Source organism: Andrographis paniculata, unplaced genomic scaffold, assembly GCF_009805555.1.
Source record: "Andrographis paniculata isolate CXL003 unplaced genomic scaffold, ASM980555v1 Contig62END, whole genome shotgun sequence".
Lineage (NCBI taxonomy): Eukaryota > Viridiplantae > Streptophyta > Magnoliopsida > Lamiales > Acanthaceae > Andrographis > Andrographis paniculata.
The window spans coordinates 8245096-8272477 of NW_026137598.1; the positions used below are offsets into that span (position 1 = coordinate 8245096).

General features: G+C 35.5%; 6 protein-coding genes, 1 long non-coding RNA gene and 1 other non-coding gene across 16 annotated transcripts; 2 read left to right on the forward strand and 6 right to left on the reverse strand.

Moving 5' to 3' along the window:
- Positions 1-1115: 1115 nt before the first annotated feature.
- LOC127260699 (6-phosphogluconate dehydrogenase, decarboxylating 1-like) lies at positions 1116-5475 on the reverse strand. Of its 6 annotated transcripts, XM_051288574.1 has the most exons (4): positions 5341-5475; positions 5064-5207; positions 3241-4689; positions 1116-2790 (listed from the first exon to the last, which is right to left on the reverse strand). In XM_051288574.1, exon 4 carries the CDS (start codon positions 2767-2769, stop codon positions 1312-1314), a length of 1458 nt encoding a protein of 485 aa, XP_051144531.1. In that variant the 5' UTR covers positions 2770-2790; positions 3241-4689; positions 5064-5207; positions 5341-5475; the 3' UTR covers positions 1116-1311. The 6 variants fall into 6 exon arrangements, with proteins under 6 accessions (XP_051144531.1, XP_051144533.1, XP_051144532.1 ...); XM_051288576.1 differs by lacking the exon at positions 5341-5475 and having other exon boundaries at positions 3241-3311; positions 5064-5276; XM_051288575.1 differs by lacking the exon at positions 5341-5475 and having other exon boundaries at positions 5064-5276.
- Positions 5476-6171: 696 nt separating this feature from the next.
- On the reverse strand, positions 6172-7374 carry LOC127261148 (uncharacterized). Its single transcript, XR_007840862.1, has 2 exons — positions 7253-7374; positions 6172-6856 (listed from the first exon to the last, which is right to left on the reverse strand). It is a non-coding gene; the product is annotated as an uncharacterized LOC127261148 (long non-coding RNA).
- LOC127261437 (small nucleolar RNA R160) lies at positions 7049-7130 on the reverse strand. Its single transcript, XR_007840921.1, has one exon. It is a non-coding gene; the product is annotated as a small nucleolar RNA R160 (small nucleolar RNA).
- A 695-nt stretch (positions 7375-8069) lies between the features above and the next one.
- Positions 8070-9708, forward strand: LOC127261127 (uncharacterized). Its single transcript, XM_051289333.1, has 5 exons — positions 8070-8618; positions 8704-8761; positions 8853-8936; positions 9004-9145; positions 9226-9708. The coding sequence occupies exons 1-5, from the start codon at positions 8231-8233 to the stop codon at positions 9502-9504; spliced, it is 951 nt and encodes a 316-aa protein (XP_051145290.1). The 5' UTR covers positions 8070-8230; the 3' UTR covers positions 9505-9708.
- A 1491-nt stretch (positions 9709-11199) lies between these two features.
- Positions 11200-14655, reverse strand: LOC127260599 (phosphatidylinositol 4-kinase gamma 7-like). The gene is made up of 2 exons (XM_051288412.1): positions 14329-14655; positions 11200-13742 (listed from the first exon to the last, which is right to left on the reverse strand). Exon 2 carries the CDS (start codon positions 13467-13469, stop codon positions 11568-11570), a length of 1902 nt encoding a protein of 633 aa, XP_051144369.1. The 5' UTR covers positions 13470-13742; positions 14329-14655; the 3' UTR covers positions 11200-11567.
- Positions 14656-18560: 3905 nt separating this feature from the next.
- Positions 18561-21194, forward strand: LOC127261268 (transcription factor BIM2-like). Its single transcript, XM_051289538.1, has 7 exons — positions 18561-18939; positions 19081-19165; positions 19681-19750; positions 19857-19952; positions 20150-20544; positions 20645-20774; positions 20867-21194. The coding sequence occupies exons 1-7, from the start codon at positions 18843-18845 to the stop codon at positions 20963-20965; spliced, it is 972 nt and encodes a 323-aa protein (XP_051145495.1). The 5' UTR covers positions 18561-18842; the 3' UTR covers positions 20966-21194.
- Positions 21195-21686: 492 nt separating this feature from the next.
- On the reverse strand, positions 21687-23557 carry LOC127261270 (uncharacterized). The gene is made up of 5 exons (XM_051289544.1): positions 23442-23557; positions 23161-23327; positions 22992-23056; positions 22826-22886; positions 21687-22472 (listed from the first exon to the last, which is right to left on the reverse strand). The coding sequence occupies exons 2-5, from the start codon at positions 23273-23275 to the stop codon at positions 22330-22332; spliced, it is 384 nt and encodes a 127-aa protein (XP_051145501.1). The 5' UTR covers positions 23276-23327; positions 23442-23557; the 3' UTR covers positions 21687-22329.
- Positions 23558-24128: 571 nt separating this feature from the next.
- LOC127261269 (uncharacterized) lies at positions 24129-27280 on the reverse strand. Of its 4 annotated transcripts, none has more exons than XM_051289543.1 (4): positions 27142-27280; positions 25851-25935; positions 24575-25505; positions 24129-24490 (listed from the first exon to the last, which is right to left on the reverse strand). In XM_051289543.1, exons 3-4 carry the CDS (start codon positions 25483-25485, stop codon positions 24382-24384), a joined length of 1020 nt encoding a protein of 339 aa, XP_051145500.1. In that variant the 5' UTR covers positions 25486-25505; positions 25851-25935; positions 27142-27280; the 3' UTR covers positions 24129-24381. The 4 variants fall into 4 exon arrangements, with proteins under 4 accessions (XP_051145500.1, XP_051145496.1, XP_051145497.1 ...); XM_051289539.1 differs by having other exon boundaries at positions 25863-25948; XM_051289540.1 differs by having other exon boundaries at positions 25851-25948.
- Between the last annotated feature and the right edge of the window lie 102 nt (positions 27281-27382).

Here is a 27382-nt window from a genome sequence, read left to right on the forward strand (position 1 = left end):
AATGTAGAAAAGATAGTTTTTTTTTTTTGTTGTTTTTTTTGTAGTTTTTTAGACATACCCTGTTCAATGAAATCATGAAGATCCATGCTTGGGGAAATTATGAACAGGGTACAAATCTGATTTTCCATTGGAAGTCTTGAGAATTCTCACTTGTGTGTCATCTTTTTGTTCTTTTCTTTTGAAGAATCTGTTGAGCTTTCAATTCATGAGTACAGATATTACAAATGTGTATGTATGCACTTCTAACAAATCATAGAAATGGAGTGTGTAAAAGTAATCCTCCTGCACAATGTTTAAACATGCATAAAGAAACAAGAACAAGACAACGTGATTATGGAATAAATTATCTATACAACAGCAGTAGAACAAATAACATTCCAATTAGAATGAATAGTAACTTACAGAATCTCCAGGCAAAACCACTGACTGCAACTTGCACCAGTCAATAAACATAGGGCTCCACAACATCAAGATAATGTACACAGAAGGCCAGGGATTCTAGGACATGTAGAATCCAAGGTCCTAGAATCATACTAACAATCGAGCAAACAGGAAGAGGTGAAACATTTGGGCAGAATAGGTTCTTATACTAAGATACAATATAGTCTAATAATACATACAACATATGATTCATGTCTTGCCTCATCTTGCAACTCAAATTAACTGCATACTCACCAGAAGCAGATATGTTTTAAAAAATATATGGAAGAAAATGAAAGAAACTTCTCCCAGTAACATGATATTGGATAATGATAGTGCTGCTCTGGACCAAAACTTTAAAGATGCAAGCACATGTCTCACCTGTTACATCTGAAAAAAGACTTAATGATCATTTATGGAACAAGTTGCCAACAATACATAGGAGTCGATAACTGTGAATAAATGAATTTAATACCAGCATCATCAAGCATTCCTGGATTTAGATATTAAGAAAGACAACTAATAGCCCAAAATAATGAATTGGAAGAAATGTAAACCACAAATAACATATGCATAGAATTGTATATAGCATTCTTTCACCAGATATTAAGATGAAACCATACCCCCTGGATTTAGATCTTCAAATCACTATGAGAAAATGTTTGTGAGAAACCTTGAATGCTTTATCTCAAGAATTAAATTGTAAGAGGACTATAATAACCGAGAGGAGAAAATTAAGACATATGATTGGTTAGGAAGACATCAAAATTTAGCATCAGATACAACTGATGATATTATGCTAATCAATCAATAAAAAAATTTAGGGTAGTAATGAAAGTAGAATATTATTTGCTTCACTCTCTGTTATCCCTATCTCCATGAGCAGTAGGATCACCGCCTCGGTTGCTTGGCTATCTTAAACCATTCAGTATGGAACGAACCAGGCATATCAATCCTCTCATACGTGTGAGCACCAAAGTAATCCCGTTGAGCCTGTACCAAATTAGCAGGAAGACTTTCCCTCCTGTATGTGTCGAAATATGCAAGACTTGAGGTCATACCAGGAGCACTTATGCCAGCATTGATTGCAAGACAAACAACTCTTCGCCAGGCAGATTGTCGATCAATGACTTCCTTAGCAAACTCTGGGTCCACAAGTAAACTTGCAAGATCCGGGCTTCTATCATAGGCCTTCTTAATACGGTCTAAGAACACAGCACGGATGATACATCCACCTTTCCAAATCCTAGCAATTTCACCGAGTTTTAAATTCCATCCCTTTTCAATGCTCTTAGCACGGATTAAATTCATTCCTTGGGCATAGCTGCAGATTTTGGATGCATACAGTGCTTTTCTCACATCTTCAACTAACCTTTTCTTGTCCACTGTTTGTTTTTCAAGTACGTCGCCAATCTCAATAGAGTTAAATATCCTGGCAGCTTCGACCCTTTCTTCCTTCAATCCACTGAGGAATCTTGAGTCTAATGATGAAGCTATAGTGGGAGCTGCAATGGACAAATCAGCAGCTTGCTGAACTGTCCACTTTCCAGTGCCCTTCATTCCAGTTTTATCAAGAACTTTATCTACTAGAAACCCGTTTCCCTTATCATCCTTGATGCCGAATATTTCCCCAGTGATCTCAATTAAAAAGCTAAGAAGCTCACCCTTATTCCACTCCAAGAACACTTCTTGCAGTTCCTCATTTGAAAGCTTCCCAACTGATTTCAGGACATCATAGGCTTCTGCAATCAGCTGCATATCACCATATTCAATCCCGTTGTGAACCATCTTGACAAAGTTTCCGGACCCTCCTTCTCCAATGTAAGTAACACACGGTCCGCTTTCAGGAACTTGAGCAGCAACCTTAAGAAGAATGTCTTCGACATTCTTGTAGGCTTCAGCAGAACCCCCAGGCATCAAAGAGGGTCCACATCGAGCACCTTCTTCTCCACCAGAAACACCCATTCCTAGATATGAAATGCCCAATTCAGCCATTTCTCTCTCTCTCCTCTCAGTATTCTCATACCATTCATTGCCACCATCAATGATGCAGTCGCCCTTATCCATGAAAACAGAAAGGGTTTTGATGGTTTGATCAACAGGTGAACCAGCCTTGATAAGTAAAATAATGAAACGAGGTCTTTGAATTGAACGAACAAATGCTTCAGGATCACTAAAACCATAAACAGGAAGGTTTCCTTCCCGTTTAGCTCGCTCAACAGTCTCATCAATTCTTGGAGTGGTTATGTTATAAACAGAGATTGGAAATCCTTTTTCAGCAATGTTTAGGGCAAAATTTTCACCCATCACACCAAGACCAGCAAGGCCAATTCTCGTTGGTGCACCCATTCCTCTCCTGCTCGAATTTTCCTAAAATATCACAAACATGTCAAATACCACTAAGATCAGTAAAAAACAAAATATATATGAGTTACAACTACTACCGTCGAAGAAAACCTCAATCTTATGCTTCCAAATTCATGCCAACAACAATGTCGGCTCCTAACACAAATAATTCTGACTAGTTAAAAGATTCACTAACAGGGTTCGTGGTGGCAGATCCACCTTAACCGTACGTATCGGTCAAATATCACCAATAATATAGACTGCAAATATTTTGATAATTTTATAATTAATATAACATTTATTAAAAAAAAATAATAATAATAATAAACAATAAACTTATAATTAGTAGTATTAATTTTAATTTTTTAAAAAAAAAACTATATAGATGAATATAAATTTAATTAAATATACAATTCAAATAATTAATTTTGTACAAATATAGTATATTCATATCACACACAGCAACGGCGGTACCTCACTGGCCGCCTTATTCTTCTTCTTCTTCCTCCCCTACCTCACAGAATTTTTGTTCTTCCCAAAAAATCCTTCCGCCCAATAAAATCGGTTTTTAGGCCGAGACGACGAACCAATTTCAACAACAATTTCAACATCAAACAAGCTTAAACTCTTAAACTCTTATGAGTTGCAGTTTGTAAAGAGTAAAATAAATTCATTTAAGAGCTAATTAAAAAACAAAAGTAAAATGTTTGATGAAGACTTTGAAAGAAACAAAACCAATGATGAGAGAGGAACCAGTCCTCGCATGCACAGGTTCAAAACCAAAAAGCATGGGAAGAAAAATTCAAGATCCAATGGAAGGAAAACGTTTCTAACATACGTATGTGTGAATAATGTCCTATTGGATTGGGCTCAGATTATTAACAAATGGGATTCATCAAGAGAGAGACCTTCCATTGCAAAGAACCAAATTCGATACAAACCGATTTAAAGCAAGATTCAAGTTTGAATCCAACACGAACCACCCAAATAAGATTCAGACTCAAACCAAGACTAAATCAGAAGAACAACCAAGCAAGAGAGTTAATACAAATCCAAACCGATTTAAAGCAAGATTCAAGTTTGAACCCACAGGAACCACCCAAATAAGATTCAGACTCAAACCAAGACTAAAACAGAAGAACAACCAAGCAAGAGAGTTAATACAAATCCTAACCGATTTAAAGCAAGATTCAAGTTTGAACCCACAGGAACCACCCAAATAAGATTCAGACTCAAACCAAGACTAAAACAGAAGAACAACCAAGCAAGAGAGTTAATACAAATCCTAACCGATTTAAAGCAAGATTCAAGTTTGAACCCACAGGAACCACCCAAATAAGATTCAGACTCAAACCAAGACTAAAACAGAAGAACAAAACCAAGCCAGAGTTAATACAAATCCAACCCAGAAAGATCTAAATCAAGGCCTAAATATAGCCAGAACAAACACAAACACAAAAAAAACATTTGAGCCAAAACAAGAACAAGAACCGAGTAAGTCCCAGTTAAAGGCCAATCGATGCGGGAACACACCCAGAATCACCCAAGCAGGATCCACACATCATGACCCAAACTAGAACCAAGTCCAAGCTCAAGCTAGACCCAAACCCAAACCCAAGTCAAAGTTTGAACCCAACCTAGAACCACTCGAGCCAGATCAGACTGAAACCCAAGGCAAGGCCAGAGCAATAACCAGACCAAAAAAACCCGAAGAAGAACACGAACCAGAAGTACGATAGCAGTGGCATGGAATGCAGAAGAATGTAAATTGTTCTGTCCCCAAACCCCAATGACGAAAAGAATTTGAAGACAGCTTGGAGTGGATTGAAAACAGGGGACGTTGAATGTAGTTTTGTGAGAAACATCCAGATTAAAATTCAGACACAGCTGAGAGTGAGTTCCTGTTCAAAGTGGGTGTTTCTTCTGAAAGTTTAAGAATTGACAGTCAGCGAAAACCTTAAAGCAAAACCTGATTGTAAATCATTCAAAGAAGAATGACAAATTGTATCTTCCAATTATACACCATTTGAATAAACAAATTTCCAACTACAATAACAGCAATTTTAAAGAAATGGCAAACCCTAGAAAAGGTAAACGCAAAACAAAAGCGATTTTTGTTAAAAACTTGTAGATGGCTTCTGATTGCATTTTCATCTATTCCTCATTCAAGAATTCCTTATCAAAGAAGAATTGTAAAATTCGGATAAGTTCGCTAGCCCGTTGTTACTTAACAAGAAATTGCATAATAAAATACAGAATAAACCCACTCCACAATCAAAAGTCAAAACAAACCAAACCTAGGAATCCCCAATGCCTTGCCTTCCCGGATTACATATTCCCTGTACCACTTGGGGAAAAAACCCCAATTGCAAATTGCGGCTGGCTGACGATCCTCTCTCTGAGTCATACCCCATGGCTGATGCGGACGAGGTGAAGAAGAACTTCGAAAAAAGAAAAAAAAAGATAGAAATGAAGGAATGGAATGCAAGGGTGAGGCGAGAAGATGAGAGTAGAAGGAAGAGCGACGTATATATTTAAATGAAATTTTTTGACCGTTGGAGTTGGTAAACTTACCTTATTCACTCTCGGAGTATTTGGTTGGTTATGGAAATCTTCTCTGTTCCGACCGTTGGAGAAGAAAGAAGGGCGTGTTTGGCTGGTTATCACTGCTTTTCGTTTTTTTTTCAAAATTTATGAGAGAGCTAACTGTGGAGGAGTATTTTCTTTTTTTTTTTTTTTTTTTTTGAAAATTTTAATTATGGTATTTATATTTTATTTTATCAATTAAGAAATACAATACTAAAAAGTATTTTGATAATAAAACTAAAACTTTAAAATAAATTAAAACTAGATTTTATTAAGTAATAATTTTAATAAAATATTAGTAGATCAAAACATTAACAAATAATAATAATAATTTATTAATTAATTTTAAATTTTAAATTTTAAAAATACTATTCCCTACCTTCCGTGCAAATATGATTGTTCAATATCATTGTTTGTAATATTAAAAGTGATATATACAAAAAAAAAAAATATTTTAATAAAATAATAATTACTAAACAAAAGTATATATGAATTAAACAAACTTATATCCATTCGATGATATTATTTTTAATATTACATAAAATATAAAAATAGTTTTTTTTAATAAAATAATTCATAAATGGAGAAAAATATTAAGTTCTTTTATAAATTTTAATACAAATTTTTATTATTCAATTTTTTTTTTTAAATATCAAATTAAACAATTGCTTTTCTTTTTTATATTATACTACAAATCTATTTTACATTCAAAACATCGCATTAATCTCTATTTATATCATAATATTATTGTTCAAAAATTTAAACCCAAAAATAAAAAATCCACAAATAAACACACCCTTGGTTTTTTTTTTTTTTTTTGTATTTAGTATTATTTATTTATTTTTTAATTAATATATGCAAATGAAACAAGAAATTGGTGGCTTTACAATTTGGTTCTTTATTTTTTTTCAATTTTTAAGTAACACTCCGTCCCGATTATTGTTATTATGTCACTTTGTTGTACATAAAAAACATTTAAGAAATTATTATCATATAATAAAAATAATTTAGATGAAATGAAATATTTCTTTTAGAAAACATGTTTAGAATTTATTTTAAAAAATAAACAAACCATGAGTATCTCTAAGGTAGTCTTAAAATCAAAACAGAACAGATTAAATTTTGTAAATTGCTGCATTAAAATCAAAACAGAACACATTAATAGTAAGCTCATTTCCAGCTATAGGAAAATGTCTTTAACCCATTGATATATTTTTCTAAAATTTTAAAAACCAATATAAAGATTTATTTTTAAAAAAAAAATAAAAAATCACACAAGTATAGAAGCAAGTTTCGAGTGAAGTAAACCAACGATTTGGAGAGGGATTAATGCTGGCAAATCAAAGTTAAACAACTGCAGAATGCGTTTACAAACATGATTTGATATGATATAATGTCTCCATTCATGGCTCGAAAAGTGCAGCCAATCCAAGGCAGATTATGCATCAACTAGCCATGGTGGAGTAGGAATCAAACAATCAATGTAGCACCATGCTCGTAAAGTCTGCATATCAAAGATTTTCACAGACCATGTATTTTGGTGCAGTATTTTGAAGTAGTTAATGAGAAAAACAAAACAGAAAATCAATAAACTGAGAAGCAACACAAACGCAGCATCTGGAAAAAGGATGAAGAAAATCAAGTTGTTTTTCAATCATTTAACAATAAAAGAAAGACTAGTGTAGAAAACAGCAAAAGCAATCAGAGAACTTTGAAGACCATGATATATAACAACATTCCACATTGGAATTCGGATACGAAATCCTCATCATATTGCTTTGCCTCCGGATAAACAAATCACTAACAAAACAACGCAATTTGCAAAAAACGAAATACAAACAGGACAATGAAATCCCAAACATATTATCCATTTGCAGCACCAAAATGCCCCGAATCTCACCATTCTCAAACAGCCATCCATTTCTAGCCGCAGAGAGCCCAAATATTGAGATGTAAATCTGAAGAGAATAAGATGAAACTGGCGGCTAGGGTTTCTAAATAAATAGTACACCAGAATTAGGGCTTTACTCAAAAATCCCAGCGAAACCATGGAAACGTGTGCAGCGACTTTAATAAGTCGCTGAAAATATAAAATGCAATCCAAAATTTTGATACTGGAAAGTACAATTATGCCCTTTATCACTATTACCTGTTTTACTAATAATAAAAATTGTGATTATGAAGAAAGGGGTTTAAAGAAGAAACAGATACTCCACAGGCCACGGCCTAATGTTCTAGAAGATATGTTCTTGGAGGTTCAGCCAAATATTGTTCTTTAATAAGTGAATGGCCAGGGCTAAACGGCGTCGTTTGCCTCCATTTCGTCTTCTTCTTCTTCATCGGCCGGCGGCGAGAATTGATTTTTGAATTACCCTAATAAAAATCTTTGTTGACCCCTAAAACCCTAATTTGCCAAAACCCTAGTGAAGAAACACCCAATTCAAGAAACCAGAATATAAAAGATGGTGTATCTCTGTCTCTTCTGGCAATGTGTTTGCCTCATCCACTATGAGTGGGGCTTAAGTTTAATCCCATAGGGGACCCAAACTGCAAACCCCATGAGACAAACACTTCAACTAAAAGTGCCTTAATGTCAAGACCTATGCACTTTTTATAAAATCCCTTTTCAATTTTCCAGTTCTTGAATGTGAATCTCTGTGGCATTTCTATGAACTGATAATGGCTGAAATTCAGGTGTCCTTTTCGGGGACTATTAATATATATGTTTTGCTTTAAAACAAAGTCCCTGGATAAATTTGAGTTAAGAAATCCACATTCTTCCTACCTACTTTTTCGGACACATTCATATTTCCTCTCCCTATGTTATAAAACTCCCTAATTCCCTGTCCTGATTTCCAACCCCACATCATAGTTGTGAATGGAAACATTTTCCAGGATGTCCAAACACTACTATGCCAAGAAACAGGCCCTGGAAAAGACCAAAGACATTTCCAGGCAAAAAGAGAAGCAACCTGGTGGCAATAACTTGTTCTCCAAGCATCTCAAGAAAATCTATCCCATTGGCCTGCAGAGAACCTGTTCTGTTCTTTCTTTATCTTCCCTCTCCTTATCTTTGTCCCAAAACTCAACGGATTCGTCGCTGACCGACTACTCGGCCACCCCGCTTGACCAGAAAATATCGATTGCCCTCAGCCTGATTGCTCCGCCTGACAGAAGGGAAGCTGCGCCGCCGCCGCCAGTAAAACCTCCTAATGTTCTTGGCGAGGAAGGAACGAGACGGTGCAACTGGATAACAAAGAACAGCGGTTAGCCACCATCGACGATTTAATGATAGATCATGTTCTTGATTTTTTGACAATGTAATGATTTTTAGTGATTTTGTGTTTGTAGAGAGTGTTTATGTACAGTTCCACGACGAATGCTGGGGCGTGCCGGTCTACGACGACAGGTAGAGTCTCTGCGTCCCTGTTTCATTACATGATCATCAAGAATTGGAGAAATTAGTTCTCATGATGTCTGAAGAATCTGTTCCATTACAGTCAGCTGTTTGAGCTTCTTGCAATGTGTGGAATGCTGATGGACTTCAACTGGACCGAAATCCTTAAACGCCGCGAGCTCCTAAGGTTTGCTTCGGATTCTTACACCTCCATTCTCTCTCGACACATTGTTGATGATCAATCGGTTATTCAGGGAAGCCTTCGCGGGATTCGACCCCGAGCGCGCCGCGAAAATAGGCGAAAAAGAGATTATTGAAATAGCCTCCAACAAAGAACTAACCTTATCAGAAAGCAGAGTTAGGTGCATTGTGGAAAATGCCAAATGCATAACAAAGGCAAGTTTTCGCCTTTTTTTTTTTCACGAAAACTGATGATGGAAGATCGAATATTATTATATTTTCGAACTTTCTGACAGATTGCGGAAGAGTACGGATCATTCAGCAGCTACATGTGGGATCAGATGAGCTACAAGGCAGTGATCAACAGGTTCAGATTTCCGAGAAATGTCCCGTTGAGGAGCCCGAAGGCGGAGATCATCAGCAAGGATTTGGTCCGGCGAGGGTTCCGCCTGGTCGGGCCGGTGATCGTTTACTCGTTCATGCAGGCTGCCGGAATGACGATCGACCATTTGGTAGATTGTTTCAGACATGGAGAGTGTGTCAATCTTGCAGAGAGGCCATGGAGACATGTCTGAAACTGATTACTGTTAGTCGTTAGTATTATTTATGTTATGTGTGTTCTGAGGTTTTGGCTGTTTATTTATTTATGTGTAAGTTCAAATGTTTATCTATCTATGTATTTATTGAGTTTGGAGGAGGACTGTGATAGAGCAAAGTAGTATTGGGGTTGCATGTAATAATTTTATTGTTATGGTAATAATTTAAGTGATAGAATGTAATTTTATCTGCTGTTATTTCTTGCAGTTGATCAATCTATTACTATTGTGACCGTTGTTTTGTATCTTGGGCTTCTGCAATTTGGGCTGGTTCTTAATGGGCCTAATTAGGCTTTTAAAAGTTACCTTTACTGCATTTTAGATCAATAATTTGTAAAATAATGTTGATTTGTGTTTGAAATATAAATCAAACACAAGGTTTGATCATTTATAAATATATTTTTTAATGTTTTTATTATTTTAAAAATTGAATTAATTTAAATAAATATAAATTTTGATATAATTATTTTAATAAAAATAAATATTTGATGTGATATTGTAAATATAAAAAAATATTTTTTACTTAAACAAACTAACAAAACTTATAACATAATTGAGCTTTTTAGTAGTAGTTCGGAAATTGTGTTTAATATTTCTTGTCCCAATTTATTATACATTTTTGTTCTTTTTAGTATATTAAAAAATAATAATATTTTTTTAGGTATCGTAAATATACAAATAATTTTAACATTTTTTGTCCTTAAATGTACATTAAAAAAAATGATATCTTTGTATAATATATACAAATACACCATCAAAATAATTCCAACCTCCCCCATGCAAGAACCACTATCCATATTCCATGCAAAGTGTAAAGATACGAAATATAATAGGTGTGTTTGTTTGGGAGGTTGGATTTTAAATTGAAATTTGAATAGTAAAAGTTTTGAATTTGAATAGTTGTATAATATGATATAAATATGTGTTGATGTGATATTTTGAATGTAAAATTAATTTTTAGCATAATATAAAAAATGAAAAATAAGTGTTTGATTCGATATTTTAGGAAAAAAAAAATAAAATAAATAGTGTATTTAAAATCCAAAAACATCGAATCAAACAAATGTTATATACTAATTCCCATTCTTATTCATAAGTAACCATCCCCCCAATCTTCTAAGTTGAGGTCAGCTCAGCACAACTGAGTTCTTTTTCTTTTCCATTTTAATCCCTTTAGCTTTGCTGTCCACAATAATTCCCCTCAAAAGCTTCCATTCCATTCCACCTACTTAACCATTTCAGTACTAATTAGTTTCTACAAAAAATATATATATACTACTAAATATATATATATATATATTACAGACAACCCAACCATTGTGACCTTGGCATCATCAAAACTAACACTGCATCATGGCAAGAAAAGTTCATCAACAAAAAGTGCAGAGATAGACATAGACAGACTGTACAGGACAGGGCACACATCCTTCACCACCACCACCACCACCAACAAACAAGACAGACAACCATCCCTCCAGCCCGCCACCAACAAAGTAGTAGGACTATTTTGTCTTCTTCCCTCCACCATTATTACAACTTCAATTGCAATCAAATCAATGTCCTCATATAAATGTCAATGTTACTATTCTGATAAGATTGCCACCTCCCTGCCCATCCCAAATCATGTCATCTTCACAATACATGATTTAACTAAATAAAAACAAAACCATACAATTGAACTTCAAAACATACTTGATCCAATATTTACAACACATAACATATATATATATATATATCCTACAGCATGCCTGGTCTACAAATTATTTATCAAACAATAGAGATGGCCTCAAGGAAACAAACCTAAAGTACAAATTTTAAGAAGTAAACATGGAGTAAACCCCCCAAAAAAACAAAGAAAAAAATAACCAATTCTGCCGATCGTCGATCGTCGTCGCGCATCTGGCTTTAGAAAGAATATTTACATACAACTGCTGCTACTCCCACCACCTACGGATGACTGCAAGAAGAAAGCATCAAGGAAAAACTAAAGTGCTGTAACTCTTACTCTTCACCTAGAAAGGCACGCAATATTTGCTCTAGTTTCAAAACTTGCAAGAAGTTCCGAGCCTCTGCCACTGCCTCTGTCCAAGAGTGATCGAACTTCGCTTGGCGAATGCAGGGGCAAGGAGATCCTTAAACTTGTCCAAAAACACCGCCCATTCCTCATCACTCATGTCTGCAACCTTGACAAAGCATGCGCTGGCAGGAAGCTGCTCGTTCGCACTCCTGTGGCTGGATGAGGAGCTGGCGAGATACATGTTGTCAGGCATCTTTGGGATCTTCTGTTTCTCGCCCAAGCTAGTGTTTTTCAGAGACATAGACAGCTTTGGAATGGTGCGCTGCTTTTCTAAGGTGGGTAGATTGATCACTTTCTTATCTTCTTCTCCTTCACTTTCATCTTCCTCGACGCTTTCATCCAGTTTGGAAAGTGGAGTGCGGCCATTAGCACCATATCCAAAGTGGAAGGGAATTGCTTCAGTTAAATATTCAGGAGCTCCTTTCGGGGCGTAATCATACCCACTGTCTTCATAGTCTATGTCGAACTGAAACTCATCTGAGTCTGCCTCAGTTTTAGAATACAGCATCTCATCAGCCATAAGCCTTCTTGCCTCAATGCAGATAACCTCAAGCTCACTGGGTTCCTCCTCCCCACTGCGAAACTCCCGACTCATCATCTCCCCGATCTCAGCAAGGCAAAGGCCATATGCGGCAGCTTCCTTCAGGAAAATGGTACAGAGAGTTAGAACTCGCAAGCAAGCATCCCGGATCATGGGAAGCTCAGTTCGCAGCATCTCTGAATCATGAATGGGGTCGAGGTTTTGGATGTACTCAAGTTCTTCATCGGAGAAAGGAATAGACGCCTGTGGCCAGTGAATCCATTCAAAGTATGGATCTTCCAAGTTCTCGGGCAAGCAGAGGCCATGATCGATGGGAATCAATTCAACCTCACCAAATTGCCCATCACCGTCGAGCTTCCTAACTAAAAGATTACCTGCGTGCCTATCTGTGTTAAGAATCCTAATGTCTAAAATCCCGATGCGATGCACAGCAGTAACAGGGAAGCTTGAGGTTCCATGATCGCTAGCATCAAAATCATGCGGAATAAACTGTTGAAATGAAGCAATCTTGCTGACGAGCTTTTTGCTTTGAGGCTTATTTCCATGGACACCATCGTTAACATTGAAGATTGAGTGAGTGACCTTCACCAGCGCAGTAGGCGGCACATTTGCGAAGTTCTTATAGTCAAGAAGATAAGCAGCCACTTCTCGGAATCCAGTTTCGCCAACTCTCACGGAACGCTTCAAGCCAGGTTGTCCAAGAGCTTTTCCAACAAAGCCCTTGGGGTTGTTCGGTGCAAATGGCTCTTCATCAGTTGGCTTGACAATGGCAACACTCTCACCTCTAACATTTCTGAAATAATATGCCCCACCAAGTCCGCTACGAACAGGTACTGGATCGATCCCATGCTTAATCGCCTTGACAATATCTTTAACATGCTGTATTGTCTCAGTAAAACGAGCTGAATGCCCCAGAATTTCAATAGGCCCGCTTTTGTCCCGCTGCTGGATGTCCCGGCCAGTGGGTGATAAACAGGGAGTTGAAGAGCTTCTATGTAGCAAATTCCTTGTCAAGAGGAGAGGGGAATCGTTTCGAATAGCACTGAGATCATTCTTAAGAACCATATCACCAAATGTCAAAGAACTCTCCTCTATAGGAAAATTGAGAGCAAGCTGCAGCCTCCTCTTCACAGTATGCGCATTGTCACTCCTGTCCAACTCCATCCCTAAGACACAACCAGTTTCAGTCTGCACAAAAACCCGTCTTCTTCCTGTTGGTTTTCCTTCCATCATATTCACTCCATGGTAGTCACCACCTCCAAGAGGGCTCTTGAAAACAGACACAGCCATCTCAGTCTGCACAGGGCTATCCAAGTTAGGAGACATAAAACGAAGACAGACAGAGATGGAACGCAGCTGTCCTCACAACCAACCACCAATATGGCAACAGGAGAGAGCTCCCCCCAGTTGAATGCCAATATCAGAAGCCAATTGTGAGTGGATGTGAAATTAACCCAAATCAATAAAGGACATCAATCAGCACAATCAAGATCCAGACTCCCACACGCAGCACAGCAAGAACGTTGAGTAGACGGAGGATTTATAGTTCGCTCTGTTAGAAAGCCATATTTGTTTCGAAGATTCGAAGGTGAGAAAAATCTGCAGTGTATGGATCACCAAGTGGGAACAAAATTAGTAAAACATAGTCATCAGCTCATCAAGAATAAACAACTTGAGCAAGCAACATCTAATTGTTCGTATGAAACTTCTTGAACCGAATTATACTTTCTATAGTTCTCACAAGGGGAATTTCGCACGAGTAAGAACTCCAGAAAGACCATAGAATGGCATACATGATAAATTACTTCATTTAAAACAGTACAGAAAACCCTAAAATCAGACATCTAAAGAAAGTGTCTGCATAGAATGAAGTATTGACCAAAAAACTAGCGGCTATCAATTTCCCTCAGCACCACATGAACAGAAGATAAAAACAAGAAAACCTTCCAAGGAAAAACTGAAATCAGCTAATCCAAGGAGAAAACTCGCAACATAATTCCCTCTTCTTTCTAATAGAAACATCTATCATCTAAACACAAAGTGCGAGCTGAATATTACTCATTTCTTGGCAAATGATAAACAGTTGACCTAAAATGTATCTAAAATCAGTTTTCCCCAAATCTTGAACAGCCAGAGAGAGAACCTAACATAAAAAATTTTCAACTTAGACATTCAATAACCTTACCAAATGATCAGATCTGAAGAAATCTTGCTCGTGTCTCCCCTGTTTCAGCACAACGCTATAGAAACGCCAAATACACCCAAAGATTCCAACGGCAGCTTTTACGGACGATCAGAGCTCAACGGCCACAATCAAAGGTATAATCTCGCCCGCAAGCCACCAAGATCCCTCACCATACTCTTTCTTGCTCCGCGCTACTCTTATAGCTCTTCCCTTCTTTCTTTCTCCCTCCTTCGCAGAACGTTCAGAGCTAACTCTACTGGGATCAAATCTATGCGTGGAGCTGAGTTAGCTTAACCCGACCACAGTTAAATGCACAGCCTTTCTTCGTGGAAGGGTCTAGAATGCGAGATGTGAGCCGTTCGATGAGACTTGCAGAAGCGATCTCAACCGCTCGTGATGGGGCACACGGGATTGGGCAAATGATGTGTCATATTAGACTTGCCCAATTGCCATGGAGACACACCATTTTTCTAAGTAATCGACTGATGTTGATTTCTACAGAATATAATAATAATTTAATTTTAGAAAAATAATAATAATAATAATAGTAATAATAAAAAGATTCAAGATAAATAGATAATTTTCTTTAATAAAAGTAGAAGATCGATTTTATAAGAAACTCTTTGAGTTCACCGTCCATTTTAAAATTTTTACTGCAGGCAGAACTTGGAAGCATATAGTAGTAGTGTATTTATATTTTAAAAATATAAAGTATAATTCTTAAATAATCAAATAAATATATTTAATGTTCGACCTAGTGCGGGTAGGTCCGTGAAAGTGGTAGGCCCCACGTGGACCGGCGTTCTTATGTAAAGTGAAAACGGGATTCTATTGGTCAATGGCAGGCCGGTCTAGATAATTCGAGACGACTTGCGGACCCGGTTGAGCCATATAATTAAGTATATTAATTATTGTTATTTTTCATTTACTATTATTTATTTATTAAATGACAAGCGGGACCACGGACCAGTCCAATATTGCTCGACCAACGGCTAAATTAGTCATTTCATTTTCTTAACAATGAATCTATAATGCATAATAATAATAATAATAATAATATTCATTATATTTTATTAATGTGCAATTTGCAATTTAATTTGAATTCTTTAAATGGTTCGTTATGATATTTATAGTTAATAAAATTGAATATCGACTGTATATGAGGTGTAATTAAATATTTTCTATCCACGACTTTATCCATATGAGTGTATCATATATATCTATTAAAATATTGAAGCATTAAAATATAGAAAAGATCTCAAGCCAGTGACAGAATACAGACATCAATGATTTCGGACACATGATATGAATCAACTTTGCAGGTAATTAACAAATTTAATATATTTTGGAAATAAAAATAAAATAAAAAATAACCCAATTAAACCTCCTTTTGAAATGTAACTCTCAGGGACTATTTCTATGTTGACTTTGTCAATTTATTGGTCAGAATTTTTTATTTTTTATTTTTACACGTAATTTAAATTTTATTGCTAGTGTAAAAATCAGGGTTCACCATTATTAAATACTATGTCACATCCAAACCTGGACCTTCTTGTGGATTTTCAAGATGTTTGATTTAAATAATTACATGTCACGGTCCAAATTCCGATTAAAAATTATATAAAACCGATATATTATTTTGTTCCGGGGATCAAACCCTAAGTTCTAACGACGTGCATGCATGATGTATATTTAATAATTGAGCATATATATATTAACATAAATTATTTAATTTATCAGATTGCATTTATATCTTGATTGTGAGGAAGATAAGGAGCAGAGTCAGGATGACGTAGCGCATCTTTTATTACTCTAATATATTATATAATAAAAACGATTATCCATAATGCAATTACATGGAAATTTAATGTGATTGATTTAAGTCAAAAATAAAAAAATAAAAAATAATCTGATATTTGATTTATATAATAATATCAGTAAATGAATAATATATATATATGTGTGTATATAATATATTGAAGTCCGAGAGTTAAAACAAAATTTATTTGTGTGTGTGTGTGTGTGTTTAATTACTTTCTGAATAAACATAACAATATAATTGACAAGTCTTGTATGAATTGGAGTGACTTATCTCTTTTGTATTGAAATTTAAATTAATGATAAATAATTTGATTCTTCTTGTTCTTTACAAATATGATCTCTATTTAAAAATGAACAATATAGCCATATTTGAGTAAAAAGATACAAAAAATATGCTCAATTTTTTTAACATGTGAGCTATACTTTTTGTTACTTTTTATAGTCAAAAGATACAATTTTTTTAACTTTTTTTTTTTTTTACTTAAATAAGAAAATAAAATATTTTTTTGAGGTAAAAAAAGTGGTTCAATTTTATGAAACATATGGAAGTATTCAAATTTTATGTATATGATTTGTTTTTAAATATTTTTACAATATCTTTCAAATACATAATGAAATGCAAGTATGATTCAAACGCTATTCAATGTTATGTTTTTCTAGATAAAATTTATCCAACATGATTTCGAGATTCCATCATATTTCTATATATATATATATATTGTGTGTATATATTCCTTGGTTAGGTGCATCCAATGTGGTCTACAGTCAGACAGTCGACCAACCCACACGTGACAGCGACTGGCCCACGTGATGGCATCCGCCCCATCCCCAGTTCTGAAAAATAAATTCAGAAAATATTTCGCTTATTTATCCAGTCTAGTTGTTGCCATGTCTCCATTTTTATTTTATTTTTTTATTTATTTTTTGCCCCTTATCTTCGACATACATTTAGATTTTAATCCAATGTGAAATTAGCAGAGAGAGTCAATTTTACCATAAAAACATGTTCCTAAACTTGATCCCCTCCTCACTCTGCATAGGATTGTGTATAAGTATATCTTTTCATTTTAATACTTTTACTTATTATTATTAAATAGTTGGTTTATGTAAATAATTATACACTTCCAATTATATAGTATTAAAAAAATTATAAACAACAATTTTTTAAAAAAAATAAAATAAAATAGTTCACACACATCACAACTTAAAAGAACATTCCCTTCAAATACATCTAAGCGGTTTGATGGATAAATTTGGATGTGTTTAGTTTTAATTTAAATATAAGATTACATTTTTATTGAAAATTATACATATATTATATATAAAATTTAATATGTATAATAAATATAAAATATATTAAAATTTAAAGTATTACTACTAGGTTGGAAAAAAACAATGTAAAAAAAAAAAAATAAATGAAAAAATTCCCACATTGCCACGAACACATGAGGATGCACGTGATCCGCACGAGCTTAGGCACGCCAACACCGTTGTGGCGCATGAACCAAACCAATCAACAACAGTAATGGTCGCCCTCCGGTCGGGTTCGGTGCACCTCGCGTAAATGCCAAAAGGTGGCCCAATGTCACGTTGCCACGTCATCCCAAAGGTGCAGTGCGCCAGCAAGTGGATTGGCCATAAAGAAAACAATGTACGGCGCCTGTTTCTAGGTGTCCTGAATCCCGAATCCCAATTTAAATAATAATAATAATAAAATATAATAAATCTAAATATAGTATTCCCAGAACAGAATTATTCTTATCCGTCAGATGTTTACAATGGGCGGTGGCGATGCACGTGGGTTTGCTCAATTGCAACCGCGTTTTACGATGGGACCAATTTTCTAACGTTAAACTTCCAATTGGCGAAATTTCTGTGGGCTCTTTTGTCAGGTCTCTCATATACTATTATTATTATTTTTTTATAATTGCATTAATTATCAAATTTAAATATTTTAAATCGCAACAATAAAGGCCTGCAGAAATTTGCCTTTGTCGTTAAGGCAAGCACGAATTTTAGCATCAACTCCGTACTGTTATAGGGATCGTTATTTTATTTGGTTGTTGAGCTTGAATTATTGTAACATTTAAAAATAAACAACCCCAACCCCACAAATGGATTTGGGCCAGGCCCACTGTATATGGTCTACTTCTGACATAAGGCCCAAAATAATGGGCTAGTAAATATATTGGCTACTAAATTTTATGGGCCAACGTAAGGTCCAATAATGTTAAAGGTGAAAATGAAATCCACTTGATAGTTATAATAAAAAAGTACATCTCGTGACACCGTTACTTTTACATGATTTGAATCACGTGATTTAAAAGTGTGTGTGTGTATTAACTCTGTTTAAGATTTTGACGATTGAGGCAGAGTATAGAAATACGTATCGGAGTCCGGAGACAGTATAAATACGAGATTTGGGGTATTATTAGAAAATTTAAATTAAATTAATACTGATGAGCGCAATTGGCCAGCGCATTTTCTGTACGGTCGATTGCCCAATCAGTGCAGCAGTTACTGCGATTCGCGTTCGCTACTGGAATAATTCTCCTACAATCGCCGATTTTTGCCGGGAGGAGCTGTAATCCTTTCGAAGGAGTTGATTTATAGTCGCTTCGGATGAATCGGTTTGCGTGGAGGTGGAGAATTTGAGCGAGGGATTGTTGTCGAATCGCGGAGAAAGGAGAGCGATGAACTTCGGTAAGGGAAATCATGAAGAGGAAGAAGAGGAGGACGAAGAGTTCGGGAGCAGGAAAGACGCCGCAGCGTCGAATAACAGCGCACGAGGTACAGTTTCTGCGCGTTTTGGAATCTCGATTGCCTTGTCTTTACCATTTGTGGAAGGATGGTTGTCTGTAGTCCCAGTAGTTGCAATTGGATGAATTTCTAGTATGCTGTAGTTTTTTGTTGTTGATTTTTCGGATGCAGATGTGAAGAACGGTGATAAAGCTAATGCTATAAGGTCGAAACACTCTGTGACGGAGCAGCGTAGGAGGAGCAAAATTAATGAGAGGTGATGTTTCGATTAAATTGAAGGAAACTTGTGGTGATGGATGTGACTCGTACGAGTATTTTTAAGTTGCATTATTGTGGATAAGTACTATGCTTTCAGTATGTGTGAATCTTCTAATACTGACCTTTCAAAAGGATTTAGGTCGATATTACCTAATTCTATCATTAAGTATGTTGCTCTATCAGTATACTAAAATTCAAGAACCGGTTACTGTAAACAGTTCAAGAATTTCGTATTGAATGAAGCTAAATCAGTTTTTATGAACTATGAAGTATTTATTTGCATTAGTTTTCCAGTGGGTTAGAGCTTCGAGTAATCTTAAATTCTTAACAGTCCTCCTTGTGGTGATTTGGCAGACTGTGTATGTTGATTTTTCTAACCAAAGCAAACACATATGCTTATGCTTGTTGTAAAATTTAGCAGTCAGCAACGGAGATGAATTTGATGATAAAGTGGTGGTGAGACATACGAGTCTTGTTTATAATTATGTTCTGATGATTATTGTTGTACCTCAGATTTCAAATATTAAGAGATTTGATACCACATAGTGATCAGAAGCGAGACACCGCATCCTTTTTGTTAGAGGTATTCTATATAATAAGTACAGAACTGCTATATGTGTGTGTGTGTGTGTGTTACTCGGAACTTTCTTATGCAAGTATTCATCCCTACTATGTTTTTCTGGAAGCAGGTTATTCAGTACGTACAGTTTCTACAGGAAAACGTACAGAAGTATGAAAGCTCATGTCAACCTTGGAGCTCAGAGCCCACAAAGTTAATGCCTTGGGTAAAACCTCGATTGGTTATATTGATTTGATTGTTGAAATCTTTAGACTTGGCGATGATATTAATTTAGTTTTATTGATTCTTCACTTAGAGGAAGAACTAGGGAACATTCTCTCATTTTTAATGTCAATTTCATTTTTAAATTGATCTGTTCAAACTCTTCTTCACATCTTATTTATTTTTTCTTTTTTAAAACAGAGGAACAATCACTGGCGAGTCCAGAGCTTTTCCGGTCAGCCACAACCCATGAAGAACAGTTCAGGAATTGTCACAACAATTCCTGCCACATTCGATGAAAACAATAACCCCTCCTTTCCTGCATCAATACAGCATCCATGCCAACCAAACCTTGTTGAGTCTGCCCCAGTTGGTGTAGCCCCCTGTCGATCAATGGATCCTCAAACTGAAAATCCTCCACAAGGATGCATGTCTGTTCCCAGCACAACTGACGGTGCATTTCCACAGTCAATATCCAGGCCAGCAGCCTCCAAGAGGCAATCAGCTGAATATCCAACTGCTGCTCCCCTAAATGTTGCAGATGAGCTTACCATTGAGGGCGGAACAATCAGCATCTCTAGTGTTTATTCGCAGGGGTAGCTGCTGCATGATCTCTTCGTGCTCATATTTTTCAAGCCTCGCGATTCTTTTCTTTTTCGTGTTTTTATTACTATTGATAATCGAGCATATGTTTAGGTTGCTGAATTCATTGACGCGGGCACTTGAGAGCACAGGTGTGGATCTCTCTCAAGCAAACGTTTCTGTCCAGATCAATCTTGGCAAACGAGCAAATGGAGGATCAAATCCGAACATATCTATTCCTAAGGTGTCCCTCAACACTTGTATTTCGATTTAGCATTAATCAGATTTTGGTTTATGCAAGTTCAACCTTACTTACGAGCACTATGCATTTTACAGGATCAAGATATGGCTGTGCATTCGGGAAACCACAGGCCATTTCAAGACTTGAACAACAGCGAGGACTTTGATCCTTCGCAGAAAAGGATGAAGCTTTGAACTGGTGTCAAAGGTCTGTTTTCAGCTCTTAATTTATGGATACGAATTTGTTTTTGATACCGACATTTGCCTTTTATGTTATTGTTACATGTGTTGGATTGCCGTATTTCCTTGTCTAGTTTTTATATGGCTGAAATGATGACTAAGTTAGCTTATGATGGCATTCTAATTGTGGGATTCAAATAAATGCAGACACTGCTTGTATGTAAGCTTTTCGAAGTTTCTGGTGTTTTTTTTTGTTTTTTTTTCTCAATGAATCTTCATTGAAGAATGCTCTTTGTCTATGGGCTGAAGGTGGTGGGCTTATTATTATTATTATTATTCGAATGGGCTGTATTTAGATGCGACAGGCTGCACACATGCAAATGCCATGACTGAATATGCAGCAACTTATTTGTCACCCAAAAATTGTGCTGGGAATCTGTGAGGGTGTGACAAAATTTCAGGTAATAATTAGTGAAATTCAATAATTTTGAATAATTATGAATGATTTTATATTAAAATATGTTTTCTAACGCTATTCAATTTTTTATTTTAATATTTTATATTTTTTTTGAAAATATTACATTTAATACTATTTTTTTATATAAAATATTATTAATTCGTTTGTTTTGTGAAAACATATTTCTAAAAAAAAAAAAAAAATTCATATATTACACTTCTTTATTATTTTTATATTATCCATTCAAAATCAAAACTTCAACGAATACACCCTATTGAACAAACCAAATGGCAAAGACGTCTTTTGCCCAAATATAATTTAATATAGTTTCTGTGCTTTACTCGAATACAATTTAATATTTTAAATTGCCATTTGATATTTATTTGATAATAATTAAGTTATTAATCTTATTAAACTATGGTTGCCCAGTTGCCCAAATATGCCCTTTGGCCATGCAATCGCACTTATGTCCGATTGACTTCACTACATAATGATCACGTATGAAAGCGTACAATATTTCCTCTTAATTTACACATACAATCAAATTAATTTAATTATTTTATGTATTATTATAATATATAGATGTCAGTGATTATGAATAGCATAATGAATATATGTAACCATAACTCAAAATTGATACGTGCCTGCCATATATACGATTTACCCACACATCAAAAAATTGGGGTTTGAACCCCACGTTGACTGCATTGAAAACACAACATACATACTTCAATTCCTACACGAAACAACGTGAAAATTTCCTCATAACTAGGGTTTTCTATTCTCTAGTTCTTCTTAATTCCCTAATTAAACAAATTAAACATTACACAAAAGTTGCATACATTAAAACCATCTAAGACCACTAATTAATAATATTGTGATTCTTGAATTCAGAAACCTGGTTAGAGCAAAAACCCATGTTTCATGGCAGAACTGGGGCTTGCTTGTTATGTATAGGACGTCGTCTTTTCACCCAAACATAATCCATACTGCTTAAGTATTCTGATTCCTTGGAGCCTTCTTCTCTCCCCTTTCCCATCTGCATCACATTTTCTTGCTTCTTACCTGGACATGGACATGGATATGTTTGCATGAACTTACAGAATTCTAAGTAATAAGAGAAGGGATTGTAAATTTGCAATTGTGTACTACATGAAACCAATGGATATTTAGGTGCATGTTTAAGGGTTCTTGGTTGTTCGTACTATAAGAGAATTAAGCCTCCCCTTTTAATTTGCGGTGAATTTTATGCAAGTTATGATTAATAATCAATATTATTTTACCTTCAAGATAAAAGAAATTCATGATTAAAAATGGGAAGAATGAGCAATTACTTATCATTACCATTACTATTAGTCAAATGGATGAATATTGTAAGTATATATTCCTATTTCAAGTAAAGACTGAGCACACTGTACCTGAAGGAGCTTCCATCATCTTCCTGTGGGGCTCAATAGTTTTGCCACCATAACTATTCATCTGTGATCAGAAAATTTTTTTAAAAAAAAAAACAAAGAAGAGAGGAAATAATAATAATGAGCATGATGAAACCAAATGTGTGGGAGAAAAAGATTGTTAAGCTACCACTTCTTGGAGGTTCAGTTTCCTTGGCAGTAATGGATGAGAGGGCTGAACTGAAGGGTTATTACCTTAAGAATCAGGAAAAAACACACATCATAAGTTTATAATTGCAGATTCTGAGCAGTAATATACAAACACATATACATGAAGATACCATTCAGCAATATTTTACCATATTGTCTGACAGTTTTCTGCGCATTAGTTTGATAAGAAGAGCAGTGTGGCAACAGAGCAAGGACAGCTACACAGAATGCCATCATCAGAGGTGAAAGTTCCATAGTACTCATTGATAGGTAGATAAGAGCTTTTTCTTCCAGGTCTTCTTTTGCTTGTGTGAAGCTTGAATTTAAAGAAGAGAGTTTCAGAGATACAGCAAATGAAGAACATACACAAAGCACAAAATTCAGAGTTCCAAAACAAGGTACACAGGCATAACTTATTTTTATACTTCACCTTTTTGGGAACCTTCACTCCATTTGGGCTGATATTTCTGTCCTTAACCATTGTAGGCCCACCGAACCCCAGGTTTTGAACAATTCAACACTTGTCACGTGTCGAGCAACTCATCGTGTTCAGTCAGTAATGGCATTGACTGAGGATTATTTGATTCTAAAAGCTTCTGAGTGAGTTACAAGATTATTAGGGATTGACATAAACTCTTTCAGTTTCTTGTGTTCTAAAGCCTATATCATATATATAGGTAGTCATCATAGGCTAGGATGAGGAGGTATCTACAGTGTACAATATAATATTAGCATGAATCATGTGTTCATCATATTTATTTGAATCAGAGATATATAATAACAAGAGAAAGGGCATGTCAGATGTTAGAAGTTACAGACATATGCTTGAATATACTAAGCTGTCATCATGTTCACACAATATATATATATATATTCATGTCTGTATGTGCCATGGAAGAACCCTATGACTTCAAGTGAAAGGACCAAGCACAGTAGTGCAGAATTTGAGGCTCAAGGAAAAATGAGTACAAGTTAAAAAGCCTTAAAGTAATATCCATTGAACAGCTCCAAACTCCAAAGTAGGGTAGAAACATGTTGATGTATTTGCCTTTTAGCAAAACTTCAAAACAATGATCTTTCTTTCATACATGAGAAAGTACTAATTCCTTACGTTTAATGTCTACAGAGCATATCGACATTAGATTTTTCCTTGCCAAAGACATGCTAATGAAAAATTTTCATTGTGAGTAATTACATAGTAGAAAATTTTAGGCATAGATGATAAATTTATTGATTTAACAATATAAATTTACAGAGCATAGAGAATTGAGCATATGGTTGAGATGCATACTCATAGTTTTAGGATCCCAGCTTTGAATTTCAAGTTCTGTGTATCTAAGCTACAATAAAAACCTGATAAGTAGAAGGCTTTAGAATCTACAGCAGAGAAGGCCTGCTCTCCAGCCCTTATGTTTATGGAGATGTCTATCATCTGCTTTTGTCATTCTTGCCGGACTGCTATTCCATTCGGATTGTAGTCTGCACAGCGAAAACAATTGTTTAGTCAGTTTAGTACACGATGAAATTCCAGAACACGGGAAAGAAGAATAACACAAAGTTTACATGGGAAATGCAAATGATCTGCCACTGGTTGCCGCGCTGCTATCAGAGCGAATGGAGAGACTTCTAGAAAATGCTATTGGTCCAGAATAAGCAATGTCGCTGGCAGCAGAGGAATTCGGCTCTCCCAAGTCATATTTCCCTTGAATCATCATCGACTCATTTCCAGAGTCCCTATGCTCGGCATGGGGTTTATTACAATCATTTGCATGAATTGTGTCCTTTCCACTAACACACTGTGTATTGCTAGTGGCAGAAAGACCAATTGGAAAACCATCCTTGATGTTGAGAATTGGTTCATGGATTCCTCCAATGATGGAGACTTCATTGTTATTCCATTGAACTTGTTTAGCATTTGCCTTGTGTTCGAGCACATCTGCTGATTCAACAATTTGATTCCTGAAGCTAATGCTGCCACCACTTTCCACCTTATTGTTGTATAGCAAGTGGCTTGCTTGTCTTTCTTCCTGAATTGAACTCTTTCCATCGACAAAAGTGGCATCTACAGAGGCCTTGCTTGTCATATTGACAGATCGATCATCCTTAATGCTTTGGTTTAGAACAGGCATCCCCTTTTCAATGTATTCGTCCTTTACAGTGTTATCATTTCTCACTTTGCAGCAAGTTTGTAAATCAGGAAGCTCACATTCCAGTATATTGGCCTCTGTCTTAAGAGAATCTGAAGCAGTAATATATGGCAATCTAGAATCTTGGTGTTCAGCTTCACTACCATTCTCAAATTTTAATATCGAAAACTTATCTCTATCATTCACCTCAAACTCGGACGGATGGTTATTCCTTCTAAACTCATTCATGTTATTTATTTCACTTTCAACAGCCAGGGGATCAGTCTCATTTCTGACATTCTTAGAATCATCAAACATTTTTCTCTGATTTCCCTTCATAAACAGCATTCTTGCTTTGCTTGATCACACTGTCATCACATTCAAAAAGTTTAATCATAAAATAAAAAAATAGTATACACAGTCTACCTGTCCAATAGATGTGAACTTTGGGACACATATATCTGTTTAGGATCATGATATTCAATAGTGCAGTGATGTATGAGAAGAGAATTAAGAATTGGAGGCAGAGTGTGAAAATTACAGGGACTAATAAGCTCAATGGGAGCGATTGTTCTCTTTGTCCCTTTTTTAATTGAAATACAAAATTTCACACATATTTACATCAATGAGGACATACTCTTAGTCTTACAAGGGAATATAATTTAGGGGCATTCTTAAATTTGCCAATAGATGGTAAGAGATAGAAATATTACCAGATTTCATACCTCTCAATTAGGAGGATGGCTTGACATATGACTGAGAGGATCTCTGCCTATCAGCATGAAGAAATAGTCATAGCTGGCAAATATTCCTTCAAATCAGTTAAGAGAGTAGTTTCAGATGAAGTGGAATAAAGAACACTCAGCACCCCATGTGACAAAAACAGTAACCAGGGAGTAAGAGACATGGCAGACTGCTCAACCTAAAAGCCAATATAGTTGTAACTGGAACCCAAAGAAAAAGTGGAACTAATGTCAATCAAAAACTAACTTTATCACATAAATCACTTGCTGACCTTGTTTATAGTAACAACCAAAATCCACCATTCTATCATAGAGACATATAGTTCAGACAATGCTATTAATTAGCCATCACATAAATACTACAATGGAGGGGCACATGTCCATCGACAACAATTCCTATGAAACAAACTGTAAACAATTTTTTATTCATAAAATACACGTAAGGCAGGCATATCAGTGCCAAAAACAGCAATTTCATTCTGTCAAATCAAGAAGCAAAAATGCATAACAATAATTAAGTGAATCATATATAAATGAACCTTGAACGGAATACCACACATCATCTTCCTTACTAGCAGAAGTAAAGGACAAGAATGTACACAAATAAATAAATAAAGAAAAAAATTTCAGGCGAAAATCTATATAACTTATTATAGGCATAAAGTAAACTTAGCCTTGGAATTATTCATTTGTCTCTCTATAAGGTAGGAAGTAGACAGAAGACAAGAAAAGAAAAGGTCACAGCTTTTCAAACATCCCAACAAACATCCACCGGCTAAAGTGGGATCATACTTTTTAAACTATTTTCCTCATGCAAAGTCAAATATCTCTGATCTTACCTCTCTGTTTCACACTTTAATTTTTGTTTTTTTTTTTCATATTATATTGGTTTTCACAAATTCTCCTCAATCAAAGGTAATAAAGTTTCTGTAGATTAATTCATCATAACCTACTCACAGATTCTCATCTTTCACAAAAAGCAGGAAAAAAAATAAAAAATAATACAACCGTCAATTGTATCCATGAACAATTTTATCTTCCCTGAAACAATGATTAAGAATGCAGCCTTCTCTATTTTTGTGTGCAGCATTTCAGAGCAATGATCAACGAAGAGAGATATCCAGGAAAACAGGAAATTCGAATAGTAAAGCCTATCAAGCCTCAGTAACAGAAAGTAAACCAGGAACAACACGAAAAAGATAACCATATATACACACAGATCACAATAAAATCGAGATAACAAATATACACATAAACATACCGTCATACTCTGTATGTGCGCTCAACAGAATGATCACGATCATTCAATTACAGTGAGTCCAGCAGCAAGAAGATTGAACGAGAGAGAATTTTGTAGTATCCAAGTCGTAGCCGGCTACACGGAATCACGCAATTTGGCGTTAAATATATACAGACCTATACATACAGTACAGCTACACTACATCAGCGGCCAGCCATTTCCACGCTCTCAACCTATCAAAAAAATATATGTAAAATATTAA

What these genes read in the sequence shown, in the direction of transcription:
- LOC127260699 (XM_051288574.1), bottom strand. Translation starts at nt 2,769, where the DNA reads ATGGGTGCACCAACGAGAATTGGCCTTGCTGGTCTTGGTGTGATGGGT.
- LOC127261127 (XM_051289333.1), top strand. Translation starts at nt 8,231, where the DNA reads ATGGAAACATTTTCCAGGATGTCCAAACACTACTATGCCAAGAAACAG. An exon ending in GTGCCGGTCTACGACGACAG is followed by an intron (nt 8,762 to 8,852) that starts GTAGAGTCTCTG and finishes GTTCCATTACAG; the next exon opens with TCAGCTGTTTGAGCTTCTTG. An exon ending in ATGCCAAATGCATAACAAAG is followed by an intron (nt 9,146 to 9,225) that starts GCAAGTTTTCGC and finishes ACTTTCTGACAG; the next exon opens with ATTGCGGAAGAGTACGGATC.
- LOC127260599 (XM_051288412.1), bottom strand. Translation starts at nt 13,469, where the DNA reads ATGTCTCCTAACTTGGATAGCCCTGTGCAGACTGAGATGGCTGTGTCT.
- LOC127261268 (XM_051289538.1), top strand. Translation starts at nt 18,843, where the DNA reads ATGAACTTCGGTAAGGGAAATCATGAAGAGGAAGAAGAGGAGGACGAA. An exon ending in CCGCATCCTTTTTGTTAGAG is followed by an intron (nt 19,751 to 19,856) that starts GTATTCTATATA and finishes TTCTGGAAGCAG; the next exon opens with GTTATTCAGTACGTACAGTT. An exon ending in CCACAAAGTTAATGCCTTGG is followed by an intron (nt 19,953 to 20,149) that starts GTAAAACCTCGA and finishes TTTTTAAAACAG; the next exon opens with AGGAACAATCACTGGCGAGT.
- LOC127261270 (XM_051289544.1), bottom strand. Translation starts at nt 23,275, where the DNA reads ATGAGTACTATGGAACTTTCACCTCTGATGATGGCATTCTGTGTAGCT. An exon ending in AACTGAACCTCCAAGAAGTG is followed by an intron (nt 22,887 to 22,991) that starts GTAGCTTAACAA and finishes TTCTGATCACAG; the next exon opens with ATGAATAGTTATGGTGGCAA. An exon ending in GATGATGGAAGCTCCTTCAG is followed by an intron (nt 22,473 to 22,825) that starts GTACAGTGTGCT and finishes GTCCATGTCCAG; the next exon opens with GTAAGAAGCAAGAAAATGTG.
- LOC127261269 (XM_051289543.1), bottom strand. Translation starts at nt 25,485, where the DNA reads ATGCTGTTTATGAAGGGAAATCAGAGAAAAATGTTTGATGATTCTAAG. An exon ending in AGATCATTTGCATTTCCCAT is followed by an intron (nt 24,491 to 24,574) that starts GTAAACTTTGTG and finishes TTCGCTGTGCAG; the next exon opens with ACTACAATCCGAATGGAATA.